The sequence below is a fragment of the Halichoeres trimaculatus genome, unplaced genomic scaffold (genome assembly GCF_033239565.1).
Source record: "Halichoeres trimaculatus isolate MK-OKI-2021-1 unplaced genomic scaffold, fHalTri1.1 fHalTri1_scaffold_3, whole genome shotgun sequence".
Taxonomy (NCBI): Eukaryota; Metazoa; Chordata; class Actinopteri; order Labriformes; family Labridae; genus Halichoeres; species Halichoeres trimaculatus.
The window spans coordinates 7,089,047-7,104,877 of NW_027437181.1; the positions used below are offsets into that span (position 1 = coordinate 7,089,047).

The following is a 15,831-nucleotide window of genomic DNA, read 5'->3' on the forward strand; positions in this document are numbered from 1 at the left end:
AAGCAAAACATATTTTGAAACCTTACAAAGACATTTATTGATGGAGTTTCCTCGTGTATTGCCTTCTTTCCACTTGTTATTTTTTTATATACATTACAATATTTATGATTCGTCTTCACAGATGAGCAGAGCTACAGAGTTTCAGTCACAAACATGAAGGTAGAAAACATCTGGAGACACCACCCTGCAAAAACTCAGATCTGACAGAGTAGATCTGTCTCCTTTATAGCTAAAAAAAAACAAAAAAACCCCCAAAAAACTCATTTAAGCCATTTTAACCTGACAAATCCAGACATTAATCTTATTATTATAAGCCTGTGTATCCCAGAATTGTATTTATCTTTGGACTCATCAGGTACATGACTGTGATAAGACTTGTTAACCCTATTGAAGATGATTACAGTGTGATAGCTGGGAGGTAACAGATCCTTATTTAGATTAATCTAGAAACTCTACGTCTTAAACTGTTTCTCTCTGCAGCTGTGGACAAAAATAAAAGGGATGAAGTCTCCTACGCTCACAGTTCTCTCCAAACTCTCTTTTCCCTTTATTTTGAAAGTGATGCATGAAGCGTGTTGCTTCTATAAGGAGCTGCTGAAGTCCCAAAAAAGTGTATAAGTTATAAATTTGCATGATTGCATCATAAATTTTCATTAAATGCCACAATTTGAAAGTAGTTTGCCATTTTTTTCGGTAAATCCTGTTTTTGATGCATTCTTCTGGAGCTGGTCCTTTCTGTGTGACATAAGCGCCCTCTGGTGGCCACACAAAAGAAGTGTGACCCCTTATGTGTCAGTGCTGTTTGGAAAGTATTGATAGTGTCAACTTCTAAATTTAGCAATAAACGTTTATCATATTACAGGGATTGCTTCAGGGTAATTATGGCTCGTTATCTGACAAACCACCTTTTTATTCACACAAAAGTTAAACATTTTGTCTTATGAGATAACTGTTACCTTTGTGAGACTTCAGCAGGCTTTTATTCTTAACTGTCATTCTTAACTCCACCGATGTTGTTTTTTCCGATCTATAACGGACAAACAGAGACAAACTCTGACCCAGCGTCTTGGGTCGTAAAATGTTTATTCTGCAGGTTTCTCTGAGGAGCGGATGGTTCGGACAGTTTGTGAATGATTAGTTTCCATTCTGGTTCATCTGGAGATACTCGTTGTGTAATTTTTCCTGGGTTTCATAAAGCTTACGCAGCTTCTTCGCCTGGCCTTTGCTCAGCTCCTTTCCTTCAGTGTCGTGGGTGGGGAAACCCTGTTTAACAACAACAAAGAAAAAAGGCTTAAGTTTTTAGCTTAAGTTATCGTAAACTTTCCCAAAATCTACATAAAGACTCAAATAGATTTGTTTCAAATTTATTAGATTTAGATGATTTAATACACAATTACACCTCTTCAAAAACAAAGTAGGAGCATTTTTTAATAACAACTTAAGAGAAAGTACAAACAAACAAAACAAGATGGGACCGAGGATTGAGCCCTGTGGAACACCAAATAAAAACACTCCACAAAAAAAGTGAGCAAAGAAATTGCCTTTTACATGGCTTTATCAGAAGAGTCGTTCAATCTGTTCGTTGTAAAGAAAATTAAGACTAACCAACAGGGGGGCATTCTTAAAGCTTCAGGGGGCGTTTTGGAGCAGGTTTTTGGACAAAAAGAATCATTTATTAATTTTTTTTTTTTTTTTACTTATTTATTTGTCAGGGTAAATTTGGGGAATTTAAGGCCACGGCGAGGCTTCAAAATCTGGGATCATTTAGCACAAGGAAGGGAGAAGAAAATAAGGAAATAAAAGCTGAATAAATTTAAAAAAAAAATGCATAAGAAAGAAACAAATACAAAAAAGACAAGAAAAATAGAGGTGAAACTAAAACAAATTAAAACAGGAAATAAAAATTATAAAAAGAAAAAAATTAGAAAAAAAGAAATGAAAGCAAAAAAGTACATAAAGAAAACCATCAATACAGAAAGAAAAAAAACAAAAGAAAAAGAACAAAAAATTAGAAAAATAATATATATTTTATTGAAAATGAAAAATGAATGTAATAATTACCGTCTCATCGAACTGAGAATACTTGTCGGTTTCTTTGCGAAACATTTCACACGGAGGGATCTTCATCTTGGCGAGTTTAGCCATCTAAAACAAAACGAGATGAGTCAGTTAACATGTTTAACATGTTTTTGAAGAAAGAAAGAAAAACAGAAAAAACTTTGTATCTCACTGACCTCTTGTTCCTGTTTCTTCCTGGCCGCCTCTTCCTTCTTCTTTTTCTTCTCCTCCTCCATCTGAGACAGACGACAAACATGGCTCAGAGATCAGCTTCAGTCCATGAAGTCTGTGTTAGCACCATTACGATGGATTCAAATATTAAAAACGTCACCCTCACCTTCTTTTTGTCTTCTCGTTCCTTCAGTAACGTCTCTTTGTCCACCAGCTTCACCACAGTGGGCAGACCTGAACACCAAACATCAGTTTCATTAATCATCAACATCATCCACATTTTCCTCTCTTCTTCCAGGAGATCATCAGGACCATCATCAGTTTATCACAGGTTTAACAAAGAGACAGAGTTTATCCTGACAGCACAGGAACTTCATTTATCTGCCCTGCCTATGCACAAAACAAGCCTGGGATGGCGTACGCCTATGTTTTGATGGAGTCAGATTAAATGTTGAAGCTTTCACTTAATTAATTTGTTTATAAAACCAAACCCATAACATCACAGGTTTCTATAAAAAGTCTATTACAGGATTTTTTCTTTTGGAGTGCCTGAATTCAGTGCCGAATAAGATGAATTTTGGGGCAAGTTTTGGCCCTCGGATTCTGGCTCAATCCGTGAAAGAGAAACAGAAAGAAAGAAAGAAAGAAAGAAAGAAAGAAAGAAAGAAAGAAAGAAAGAAAGAAAGAAAGAAAGAAAGAAAGAAAGAAAGAAAGAAAGAAAGAAAAAAGAAAGAAAGAAAGAAAAAGAGATAAAAAATACAGAAAGAAAGAAAGTGTTGAAGAAGGTGCAGAGGAAATAATATTTCAGGAATAAAAGACATTACAAAGAAAATAAGAGAAAAAGAAAATAAATGCATTAAAATATAAAACAAGGGAGCAGTGGAAAATGAGTAATGAAATAAAAATATAAATAATATATAATAAATATAGAATAGACAAAAGAATGAAAAAAAGAAAATATGTATGAAAAACAGCCAGAAAGAAAAACAGAAAAATTCACAGTAAGCAATCCTAAGAGCAAGAAAAAAACAAAGAAAAGAAAGGAGAAATTAAATGATGCATTAAAAATAATTAATATCATATATTAATATAAAATCATTAAAAATTAGCGAGAAAAAGCAAAAATTGCAAATATTTGACATGCAGAAGCATTTCATTTTAAAATGCAAATCTTAACTGTTTTTTTGTATGGAAGGGCCAGGAAAAATAGATTGAAAAAACAATAGTGTCCTCCGCCAAAGGCGGAGGACACCTTCTAGCTCTTGCTAGAAGGTGCCCTCTGCTCAGGCCGAGGACCCTAAATATGACGTGATTTCATGACACTGAATTTTTACTGAATTATGACATTAATATAATAGAAGCACTGGTCACTGCTGCTGTTTAGGTCGCTCTTAAAAATTAGATTTTTTTTATCTCAGTGAGGTTTTCTCCTGGTTATTGGCGGTTAAATAAATGAAAAAATTACAAAAACCTCAGCAGGAACATTTATGTGTTAGTGGTTGCTCAGGAGCCAGTTTAATGAAGACAGAGTTGCGTGCATGAAGTGTCAATTGTCCATTCATAAACTGAATTTGAATTTAAAGGATAACCTCTTGAGATTTTACTTTTCATTATTAAGGGGGTCCTGACATACTTCTACGATACAAATATAAAACCAGACAGTTATAGTGTGACATGTTTTAGGCAGCAATGGACCACTGCAGCTTGAACCTATGGAGCCTTTGGTGTCCCCTCAGCTTACTGATGATAAATGAAGCTCCCTCCAGAGGGTCGGACTATTCCCTCCATCTGTGCAGCCCTTTGCATTTCAAAATCTGTAAGCATCATTGTATCATCCACAGAGCTCAAGTTTGGAGTCACCTTCATGATCCTCCAGACGGACTCCAAGCTCCGGTAACGTGTCGTCCCGGACGACGTCGCACAGCTGCAGCAGCTCCATCACTGAACAAGATCAAACATAAAAAAACAAAACAACAGTTCATTCAGGCTTTATAGAAACAACGACAAACATTTCACCTTCTCAAACTTTCAAACCTCTCACCTTTCTGCTCACGGGCGATTTTGCGGACGCCCTCTCTGAAGTCTGAGAGCACAGACAGGTACGGCATCACCGTGCTCTCCAGCTGCAAACCCAGAGGAAGAAACCAGCGTTTAAAGTTTCGTTCTTTGAAACTCGTGTTTTTAATTTGTCTGCACTTACGTCTACGCTCTGTCCTTGACCTCCCATAGGGAAACCGATGGACTCAGATTCCTCAATGGCGCCGAATATCTGAAGACAGAAAGACAGATTACCCCGCTGTCAGTTGTTGAACCCACACATCACATTTCAACCACAGGAACTCTACGTGGGGACCAGGAACCTTTAGAGGGACTAAAAACTCTCTCACCTTCAGCATGTTGGTGAGATACACGGCTATGCTCTCCACCAGCATGCGGTTGGGCCTCAGCTTGGCGCTCTTCCTGTTGGCGATGTAGCTGTTACTCTGACCCACCAGCACTCTCATCTCCTCCATGGCGGTTCGGGTGTCCACGTTATCACACAGTGCCTCGTGGACGGCGGACTTCCTGTCGTAGAAACTGGACGACAGGAGGAACTCACATCAAGTCGAGCTCATTAAAAAAAAGACACAGGAGGAGAAAAGCATCCTGACTGCCTCACCTGTTGTTCAGCTCCACCTCTGCCGCCTCCCACTTCTCGAAGCGACCCGTGATGTCAGTCGGAGCACGCAGGATGTCTTTAACATTCAAGAAGAACTCCTGCGAGGAGAGAAAGAAGAAACAGATCAGGACAAAATAAACTCTTCACTACAGGAGGATTCATCAAGTCGACACTCACGTTCATGAACTTCTCGTACTGGACGGCCGACTCCATGGTGTTGGAGGAGTAATCCAGGGTGTCCTTCCAGGAATGCATCAGGAAGGCGAGACGGAGCTGTCGAGCTGCAGGAGGAGGAGGTTAAACGTGTTAAACATGTCGTCATTAGATGTTAAAGACGCCAAACTGAAGGAGCAGACTCACCTGTGTTCTTCGCCAAAGCGTCTTTAATGGTGATGAAGTTCTTCAGGGATTTGGACATCTTACAGCCGGCGATCGTCAGGTGACCCGTGTGCAGGAAGTAACGGACCCAGTGGTCGTTCTCAAAGAAAGCCTGAGAGGGAGAAAGGGCGACAGACGCATGTTCAAACATGACTTTAAGACCTCCAGCTCCAGCGGGTGTTCAGAGAAACGCCTCAAATACACCAGATACGTCTGCAGTGCGACTTTTCTGTATCTTAAAATAAAATTGAGTAGAAAATACTTTTTTTCATCCCAGAGGGGAAATTCAGGAGCCACAGCAGCAATCAAGAAAACAAAAGTAAGAAAGTGTATAGAAAGTACAAAAAGCTCCATAAGAACATAGATGCTGACAGCTTGTCCATCATTGTCCAGTCAGCCAGCCTCCACCTCCACAGGGTCCAGGACTGAGCTTCTTCAGCAGTCTGTTCAGTCTCTGTCTCCTGGATCCTGTCTGCTCACAGCAGGTGAAGCTCTTCCAATGTGCCGTTGGTGTCTGATGTTAGCTCTGTTAGCCATGTCTGTGAATAGCATGATGCCACTCTGCCCTCTGGTATTCCCTCTGTTGCTGGGTTAGCACAGCTAGCTCGTCCATCTTATTGGAGATAGATCTTACGTCCCCAATATCGATGGATGGAAGGACAGGTCCATGTCGTCACTTCTTAGCTCACACCTGAGAACCAGCATGTCGTCCTCACCTCCTTCTCCTCAGCTTGTGGGGAAACATCAGGCCTTGCACCAGTTAGCATTGACATGCTACAGGCTGCTAACAGCTGATTTTGCATGTAAATAATGTGGCCATGGTTACATGTAGGATCTCCAGACAAACACAGGAGCAAAAATAGTAAAAATATCACTGAAGACAAAACCAGTGATAACCCGCTCCAAATGCAAAAATGACAAAAAAAGAGATGAAAAAATTAAAAGAAACGGACAAAGAAGAGAGCTGCAACATCATCTTGACTGCGTTTGTCAACTTACAAGTTGTTCAGTCCGACAAACTGCATGACTGACAGACAGCTGGAGTCACAGACCGAGGAATTCCCAGCTTCCCACTCCATTGATAAGTCTCTCTTCATTCATGTGGGCTGTAAAACCTCAAACCTGTTGACTCCTGGTCTGGCTCCACTCTTTATGTCTGTTTATCATCATAGTCAAGCTAAATATGAACCGATTTGACGCACTGCAGACGCATCTGGTGTGTTTTAGCTTTAGTTTGATCATACCTCAGACTGAGCCAGCTCGTTGTCGTGATGAGGGAATCGCAGATCAAACCCTCCCCCATGGATGTCCATGGACTCTCCTAAGATGGAGCCAGCCATCGCCGAACACTCAATGTGCCAGCCAGGACGTCCCTGTTACAACAAGAGGAACGATATTCACTGCACCTTCCTGTCACGCTCTCAATCGTTTAGTTTAACAGAAAACAAACATGACCATCCATCCCTCACCTTCCCCCACGGTGAGTCCCAGGACGGCTCCCCAGGCTTTGAGGCTTTCCACAGAGCAAAGTCATTGGGCGACTTTTTCTCACTTAACCTGTCAGCGGAGATGCTCAGGTCACCTGTGGACACACACACACAGACTTCTCATCAGCATCAAAACCTGACAAAGTGTCTCAGCTGCTGTAATAAGTTAAATGTGAGAGTATGTCAATCAGAAAACAAACCTTCTCCCTCCTGTAGAGCTTTCTGATCCCCCACAGCTTCTGGCACCAGTTTGGCGTACGAATGCTGAGGGCTGGAGTCAAACTTAGCAGTGTCAAAGTACACAGAGCCGTTTGACTCATACCTGATGAAAAAAAACAAATCAATAAAACTGACATTGGTGAAATGTGACAGTGATTTCCTCAGTGACGACGTCTTGTTTACCCGTAACCGTTTGAGACGACCGTCTTCACAAAGTCCACGATCTCAGGGACGTATTCACTGACCCGAGTCAGGACGTCTGCAGGAAGCACCTGGAGGTAAAAAAAAAAAGAAAAGAAATCCACATTAAAGGTGAAACAGTGAATTAATAAAGACTGATTTGGTCCCAAGTCTCTGGGTGACTCACGTTCAGAGCCTCCATGTCTTTGTGGTATTCTCCCTCCCAGTACGTGGGCAGGGTGGAGAAGATGGAGTTTTCTGTCACTTGACTTCCAAACTGTTTGTCCAACCAGTCAGCCAGCAGGTCCTTCGAGTTTTCCAACAGCGCCTGAGAGGAAAGATGGATGAAAATGAGATTGATAGAAAGAAAACAGACTTTCCAGAAGCGAAATCCAACCCAAAGAGGAGCGCAAAAAAGATTCATGATTGCAGCTTTGAGATATTTCTTCCAGGGCATGTTTGGCCCCGTTTTCACCAAGTGGTTCAGTTTGGTTCGTCTTTCCTCTTGGTTCCAATGGGTCGATTGGTTGATTCAGACAATGAAATAATAATGTCACTTACTCACAATGAGCAACGCAAGGTTTACATCCTGTTACTGGAAACATTGTTACAAATGTCTCTTTGTGTTTTAATCGCTGTCATAATATGAACCGTGCTTTTCCTTTTTAATTTCTTAATATCTATTATCTGTTGTTTTGCTGTTAATATATTTATTTGGACCTAAGGGTCTGGAATAAAGTATAAATTGAAGTAAATCTCCAGTCACCTTTGTGAAGATAACTTTCTTTTGGTTTGGCAAATGGAGCTGCACTGGATGTCTCCCATCTCTTCTCTTTGTTTACTGTGTCGCACTTAAGGGGCAACATCCGGTCAGTAAAAACGAAGCCTATGCAGAAGCGCTAAAAGTTGCTGTTCATTGAGAATCTGCTTGAGGCTGGCTGCAGAAAAACAGGAAGTCCCGTGTACACCCAGGCGGGAAAACAGATTTTTACGGCATTAAAAAAACATATTTACAGCCTGGTTCATTAAACGCTTGGGTCTAAGACGCTGATTTCACTATCGGCACACACTACAGTGAGTGAATTCTTTTCTATCTCTGAGGTTTAAAAGTTATTAGGATCATTTGATCGTCATCGTTTTTGACTGAACAGAGGCACAGCTCAGGTCACGTGACGGCTGGCCGCCCTGTAGCTGCACAAAGAAAAAATCACAGTTAGCATCGTAGCGAATGTGGCTGCGTCCGCGTATTGGCTTCATTTCACGGTTTCAGGAACAGACTAGGCTACGTCCATGTTTTTAACAGTCTATGGTCACACTGCTATGGCATCAGACAATTACATACCTCAGTGGTTCACAAACTTTTTCCAGTGGTGTCACCCCTGTGAAATGTTTTTTTCTGCAAAGTACCTCGTAACAAGCGCACTTAAAACGTAACTTAAAACATAGCTCTGTACTATTCATGTCTACTGGATATAACATTCAGTTTATGAAGGTAAGCGTATGTTGGAGCTAAAAATTGATGATATTAAAGTAATTTTCCTTGGTTACAATTTTCTGAATATACATTTTTTAATCTTGCATAACCCTCTGGAGTGCCCCAGGGGTACATGTGACCCCATTTGAGAACCGCATCAGCATCCTGCTTACACGCCACCTACAAATAAGGGCACGGTGGAAACACAAACAAGATCAGGCTTTACTGATCCAACCCGTACCAAACACTTGGAAGAAACGGGGCTAGTTCAGGGCTCCCTGGACTTGTTTTTGCCCAACAATAAATACATTTTGCACATCTAAAGCTGAAGCTGAAGGATTTAGAGTTTCTTTGCAGAGTCTTTGACCATCTGTCCTCATGTCTCTGGATTGTTGCTGCAGAATTCCCTTACATCGCTTCACAAAGATGAATAGGTAAGATAAATCTTTGTGCGTCCTCTCAGACTCACCTGAGCCAGAGGTTGAACCACCTCATCTGCAGCTTTGCCTTCCATTGCCGCCTGCAGAGGCTGCAGGGCGGCCGTGACGGCAGCATCCAGTCTCTCCAACATCTGTTTCTTGTCCGGGTCTGTGGTGGACGCCAGGCCGGCCTGGAAGGGCTGAGACAGAGAAACACAAACACAAACACACACACGAGTAGAAAGAAATATTAGAGAGGGTTCATGTTTTCCCTTCTTAAGACCCACTTTTTCTCCCTGGCCTTTGAAGCACAGTAGCCGGCGATTGTTTTATTTATTTTTATCAATTTTATTTATTTTATTTTGCTTCTTCTGTGTTTTTATTCATTTTAATTTGTTTTGTTTTATGTCTTTTATATTGCTCCTTGTCCTTGACAAATTCATTTTACTTATGTTTTATGTCTATTTCCTTTATCTTGTATCTTATTCACTCTCTTGTACAGCACTTTGTTTTAACTATGGTTGTTTTTTAAAGTGCTTAACAAAGTTGGATTGGATTGGATTTTAAAAACTCTAGAGACACAGAAGACTTTATGTTGTCTTTAATCAGGTCGGATGCTCTCACCCCTCTGGCGCTCAGGACATCCTGCAGGATCTGAGCAGCTTTTGGTTTCTTCTCTTTGTACTGGTCCAGGAGGTAATTCTGCCGCGCCCTTTTTATGATCTGAAAGACAGAAATGCGGACATTACTATCGTTTCTGCAGGGAAAAAAAAACTTGTTTGATGCAGATTAATGTAAAATCTCTGTTCATGAATTACACTCACCTTATCATCGATGTCTGTGATGTTCATGCAGTAGAGGACGTCATACTTGAAGTAATCTCTCAGGATCCTCCGCAGGATGTCGAAGGAAATGTAAGACCTGCACAAAAAAAACAGATTTTAACAGAGAATTCACCTCCTGCAACAGAGTAACAGATAAAATCCACATTTCTGCATTTACCTGGCGTGACCCATGTGTGAGGCATCGTACACCGTTGGACCACAGCAGTACCACGTCACTTTGTTCCCTTTTTGAGGAATAAACGGCTCCTGGAGGACAAAACATTAAAAAAAAAATTACAAAAGCAAAAATCATTCTAAAAACACAAAACTGAACCACTAAAGTGAGAGGATCAGAGATGTATCCATATCTAATGACCAAAACAAGAAGTTATTCCACAAACGTTTAGTGACTAAAACCTCAAACTGGATGTATTTAACAGTGAAACCACGTTAGCTCAGATTTAAGCATGTGATCCATCATTCCTAAAGTCTTAAAAACGCCACTGCAGGAGGCAAAAGACAAGCAGCTCTCTGCAGGACCTGATGGTTTCGTACCTTCGCTCTCGTCAGGCTGTTGTAGAGTCGAAGCTGAGGAACATCCGTCCCTGCTGGTGGAGACCAGGGGGGCTGGACCCGCTTCCCTTTCACTGAAAGGAGGAAGAAACATTGTTAGACGAAGGGAAACGGAAAAGACAGGCTGTGATATCAACCTTTAAACATTTACCCACAGATTTCAGACTCTAGAGGAGATATTTTATGTTATTCATTGTACTACAACAAGAATGTAAAACTACTTCAAGAAGCTTTCTGATGTTGAGTTCAATTTCAGAAAAGATACTGAAAATAAAAATCTCCGCTTGTTTCTTTTTCTGCAGGGAAAACCTCAGATGTAACAGCATAAATTCAACATGTAATATCAGCTGTTTTACGAAACAGAAAGAAAATAACTTTAAAACCACAGAGAAGTCAGATCAACATCAGGAAGTTCCTTTCATTAGGCTGAAGTTTTGCTGGGTTTAGGTTTTATTTGTAGGTTAAATTTGTGCAGTGACATACTTCCTGCACTTACAGCGTTTCTTAAATCACTATAGATTGCATCTCCTCTGACTTCTCCTCTCTGTTTTTCTTTGTAATAACTGCTGTATAATGAACAGCATCAAGTATCAGCTCTAATTTAACGGACACAGACTCTGGCTTCACTTTTTTAACACAGGAGGAGCAACTTCTTCAACTAACGTCTATTTTATGCGAGAAATACTCACAATCTTAAGAAAAGATTTATAGTAAGAAGAATCTAAAGACCAGCACTTTTATTTTGAGGAGTTAAATACTGGACGTTGTCAGTTGAGATGACAAGTTGATGTCAGTTGTTGTGTAAAAGGGTTTGCATTTAGGCAAAAGGTTTGTACGTATCAAGTTTCTAATGTTTATTGAAATAAAGTGACTTTATGAACTTTTTTTGTAGTTTCCTAAAGTTTTGTGAAAGAGCTAGGGAAGCACGATATTATCAACACGTTCTCGGGATCGGCTGATATTTGCTTGAAAATAAAATACTGGATTATGGACCAAGACTCAAAATTCCGCCGATATAACAAATCGATAAAATACAGGGCTGAAGCTGCAGATATTTTTTTGGATTTTTTGTTTGCACAGTTCAGATACAGCAGTCCCATATTTGGCTCCTGCTTTAAGTTAAACCTGAATTTAAGCAACAGTCTGTAAGATACATGTAGCTGACTACTTTAGGCACATTTACAATTGCCAAAGTAAATGATTTTATTGAATTTGGGTTTAATTGCTGAACAGTTGCACTTCTCACATGTTCCCTGTAAACAGAGATTGTGTTAACTGACAACCAATTATGAAACTTGTCCAATTTTTGTTGTTATTATTTTCTCAGGTAGAGCCTCATCCAGCTTTCAAGTAGAATTTCTCTTTTTGATTTTTTTTGTTTGAAAGCAAACATCATAAATAAATATACAGTTTTAAGTATATACTATTCCTTTTTTGCACAAGAAACGAAGATCACACAGCAAATGTGATAATATTATGCACTTTAATACAATATGCTACTTCCAATTCAGAAGACGGTTGATGATCTCTGCAATTAAATGCACAGGAAAAATATCGATATAGGCTAAATGTGTTGTTCAATATCAGATAACGGCAAAACATCTGATATTGTGAGAGAAGAAGACAAGATGAGAAGAAGAGAAGATGACAGAGAAGTGTGTGCACATATGCAGGCTAGAAGTTGCATTTTATGCCATTTGGTTATAAAAAGGGCTCATTTAGAGCTAATTGTGATCCTCTAGAGAACTTGTTTCAGGGTGTTGATTTAGAATAATAATGTCCTAACGGTTCATTTCGAGGATTTAATTGCACAAGTGTAAATAAAAAGGTCTGACAAGATCTTTCGAGCACAAACAATGTGTTAATACTTCTTTACTGTTTTCTTTTAGCTTTAACAGAAACTTCTTCTCATAAAACTTTGTGCAGCATCAGCCGGAGAGTCAGACCAGCAGCAGCAAGCATCAGGGATACTACAGCAAGCTCAAAGTGATCAACTGAAGCATTCCTCAACTTACTGTCCCTTTTATTCATGTAGACTTCAGACTTTCTGTACGAGGACCCTGGTTTTAAATCATCAGCTGTGAAGCCAAACAAAGCATGCTGACACCATGTGACACATTCAGCCTGGTTAAAGACTCATGCAGTGAAGCCAGGTGTGCTGTGATGACTTGTTCTCTCTGATTTGCTCATCTGTGCCTGAGTCAACATCTGGTACAGTTAGAGGTGTTTGACTCTGTGATGTCTGTGGGTAAAACTGACACGGTCCAGCTGCTGTCGCTTTGTTCAAACACAGATAGGAAAACTCACTGACACTGAGAAACACACGGCACAAACACTACACTGCTGTCAGAGCTGCTGTCAAAGAGACTCAGTGGTTTCATGCTGTGAGTGTTTGCAGAGGGGCAGGTCGGAGCAGCTTTCTGCCTTCAGGACCTCAGACGCCTGAGCCGTATCTCCTGTTCATGCCTTCGTCTGTCTACTCACTGCTGCTGTCAGGGAGGAGGAGGAGGAGGTCCTGCTGCAGGGACGCTACGTGTCTGTACCAGCGCAGAGCGTGGACATGTTGCGGGTCTGGGGGCGTGCGGAGGAGCTTAAAGACTTTCTGGTCGGCCTGGGAGGGGGTGAACCCAGCCAGGTAGCTGCGTGAGATTAGGTAGTCATTCAGGGCCGCTGCCAGCGCGGCCTCCTCATCTATCTGAAGCAAGAAGCCAAACTCAAAGGCTGCAGAAACAACAAGACAACAAGAGGGCAGAGGTTCGCTAAGAATCGACCACAACAGCCTCAGAAAACAGCAACAGCAACACAAGTTTACCCCCAAAACCTTAAAGAAAACCAGGATCAGACTGACAGGAAACTCTCGCTGAGTTTGAGAGGAAGTCCAGCTCAAAGTGTGCAGCGTGGAGGAGCTAAAGATCACAGATTAAAGACGTGAAACCCTCATGGAGAAACAGACAGATTTCACGCACAGCATGTCTGAGTTTCTAATTCTGGATTTCTCTGCACAACGAAGAATATGAATGAGATTTATTTTACTTGGACTAATGTAACACTGCATTGAATTGATCTTTTTTAATGTAAACTGAAAACCCTCTGTAGCATCATACTGAAACACGACATGTCCTCACCTTTCACTGATTTTTCTCTAGACATGCAGGAGAGTCAGACTCATAATGAAACTGGGTCAAAATGAAAGAGGATCAACCAAACATGAAGGTCAGAGGTGGAGTTTAAGGAGCAAAAGAAGGAAAATCTTTGCCTTTAGGATCTCAGAAAAAATTAAACACAGAGAAAAAGTTTTTCAAGAAGCTTTTAAAGCCATCTGTGAATCAACTGTGTCCAAAACAGCAGCGAGAGATGAGGAGACTTATGACAAAGTTCCTGAGCAAGATTCGGCTTTTTGTTTTACAGGAAACAGAGACTACAGACGCTCTGAGCGATGCTTCGTATTCAGACCTTGGGTAAATACAGGGATTCAGAAATAGCCTCAATGTCTGTCTGGGGAAATCCTCCAAAAAACAGCATATTTATGTAGATTTTGTTTATTTTCTTGAGAGCAAATAATTATATAAATGTGTACGAAGATACTGAAAATGAAAGTAAACAGACAGGAAGCGAGCTGGTGCAACAGATTCAACAAACTGATGCAACAGTAAAAAGGTGTCAGAAATATGATGAGATGCTTTGTTTGAAAGATTGGTAGAAAATAATAGAATATTAAAGGAACAGTGATCAGAAACTGGAAAACCTGGTGCTCAGTTTGAAGACTTACATTACTTATCGTTTTTTCTCTATAAAATAAATAATAATAATAATAACCTTTAAAATAGCACTTTTTAAAAAAAAAAAGATTTTTCCAAATAGAAGATTGACATAATAACCTTAAGAGCATGACTAAATATCTGAAAACAATGAAAGATGTAAGAGAGAAAAAAAAAACACTGCCAAAATTAAAAATAAAAACATATAAGAATCAAAATATTACAAAAATACTGATAAACTAAAAAGAGAAATACTATAAAAAATAAAAAAATAAAAACTTTTTTCGCTTGCTTTTCTTCATTTTACATAAAAAACAGCCCAAAATAATTATTTTTAATTACACAGCCCCTTCAAAATGGATATTTTCAAAGTCTAACAACAGAAAACAGATTTACAATGATTTTAAAAGCTAAACACGGTAAAAAAAAAAAAAAAAAAAAAAAAAAGATAAATACATGAATAAAAAATAAAAAGTACAAGAAAATACTTTGCATATATCAGTGACTATAAAAATTATTCATTTTCTTCAATATATTACGATATCTGTACACACCTATTAATTAGTTCTAGACTACTATTTACGTTTCTGCGCTTATTTTGGAGTAAATCACGCCCGGTTAGTTTGCTTCAATGTTGTTTTCATGTAAGCGCAGTTAATAATATGTAAGTACTTAATTTTGTTCACTTTGACAGGGAGGAACAAACACATTCTCGTTATCTTTAAGATTTTTGTTTATAATGGTTACCGAGACTAATCACATACCAAACCTTATTTAAAATTATTAACACTGTAAGACATTCAATATTTAGGTATAATATCCAAAAACCTCCATAATGAGGAATGTTTTCCGAGCCGAAGGGGGTGCATTACTTTTTTATAAACATCTGTTGCATTATGTCATTTTGATTTGAGTGACTTCTCGGTAAAATCCCTAAAAATCTCGCACCGTTACCGTTGGGTTTAATTCCTTGATTTTTAAAGGAGGTTTGGTTTGTCTCAGCGGCTCGTCTGGAACACAGCCCCTGCAGCTAACAAAGCTAACAGCTAATCAGCACTGACAGCTCCTTCAGTCAGAGTAAACGTGCTGTTTAAGAATTTATGGTAATTTCTATTAAATATTTTCATAAAAGATAAAAACAGGTGTGAGTTTCTGTACCTGGCTCTCCTGAGGTCGACATTAGCACAGCACTGGATGGATGCTGATGCAACAATAACGTGTCCGGAAGAAGAACCCGTGCACAGGCTCTGCGTTCAGGCTTCGACTGTAAAATCGGGAAAAAAAGGTTTCAAATCAGAAAATGCACTTCATGATAACTACATTTGTATAGCACATCTAAATAGAAGATTTTAACGACGTGCCTTGACAGTTGAAAAACATAAGAATTATGGAGATGACAGTAAATATTTAGCAGATGGAGATAAGATGTGACTGTGCTGTTGTAAAGACATTAGGGAAAGATAAAATAAAAACAAATTAAAAATACGAAGGCGACGATACCGACATCACATCAGGTGAGAAAAAGGGGTTGTGAGATAATTAATTTCAACGAAACATACACCGACTGTGCACCAAAGACGTTCAAACAGCGTTACAGCTCCTGGAGCTGGAAAATCTGAGGCACACTTGAA

At 39.6% G+C, this 15,831-nt stretch overlaps 1 protein-coding gene across 2 annotated transcripts; it reads right to left on the bottom strand.

Annotated features, from left to right (window-relative positions):
• Nucleotides 1-36: 36 nt before the first annotated feature.
• cars1 (cysteinyl-tRNA synthetase 1) lies at nt 37-15,468 on the bottom strand. Of its 2 annotated transcripts, XM_074667325.1 has the most exons (23): nt 15,359-15,454; nt 12,927-13,163; nt 10,425-10,516; nt 10,048-10,136; nt 9,870-9,966; nt 9,670-9,768; nt 9,096-9,245; nt 7,340-7,480; nt 7,156-7,244; nt 6,954-7,075; nt 6,736-6,848; nt 6,511-6,639; nt 5,249-5,378; nt 5,066-5,169; nt 4,889-4,986; nt 4,617-4,806; nt 4,430-4,498; nt 4,271-4,352; nt 4,090-4,170; nt 2,396-2,463; nt 2,235-2,294; nt 2,062-2,145; nt 37-1,263 (listed from the first exon to the last, which is right to left on the bottom strand). In XM_074667325.1, exons 1-23 carry the CDS (start codon nt 15,378-15,380, stop codon nt 1,135-1,137), a joined length of 2,475 nt encoding a protein of 824 aa, XP_074523426.1. In that variant the 5' UTR covers nt 15,381-15,454; the 3' UTR covers nt 37-1,134. The 2 variants fall into 2 exon arrangements, with proteins under 2 accessions (XP_074523426.1, XP_074523428.1); XM_074667327.1 differs by lacking the exon at nt 12,927-13,163 and having other exon boundaries at nt 38-1,263; nt 15,359-15,468.
• Nucleotides 15,469-15,831: the final 363 nt, after the last annotated feature.

Excerpts from the sequence above, each read along its gene's own strand:
- cars1 (XM_074667325.1), bottom strand. The coding sequence starts at position 15,380 with ATGTCGACCTCAGGAGAGCCAG. Across the intron at positions 2,295-2,395 it reads AACGAGAAGACAAAAAGAAG|ATGGAGGAGGAGAAGAAAAA; the intron begins GTGAGGGTGACG and ends CGTCTGTCTCAG. Across the intron at positions 1,264-2,061 it reads ATTCTCAGTTCGATGAGACG|GGTTTCCCCACCCACGACAC; the intron begins GTAATTATTACA and ends GTTGTTAAACAG.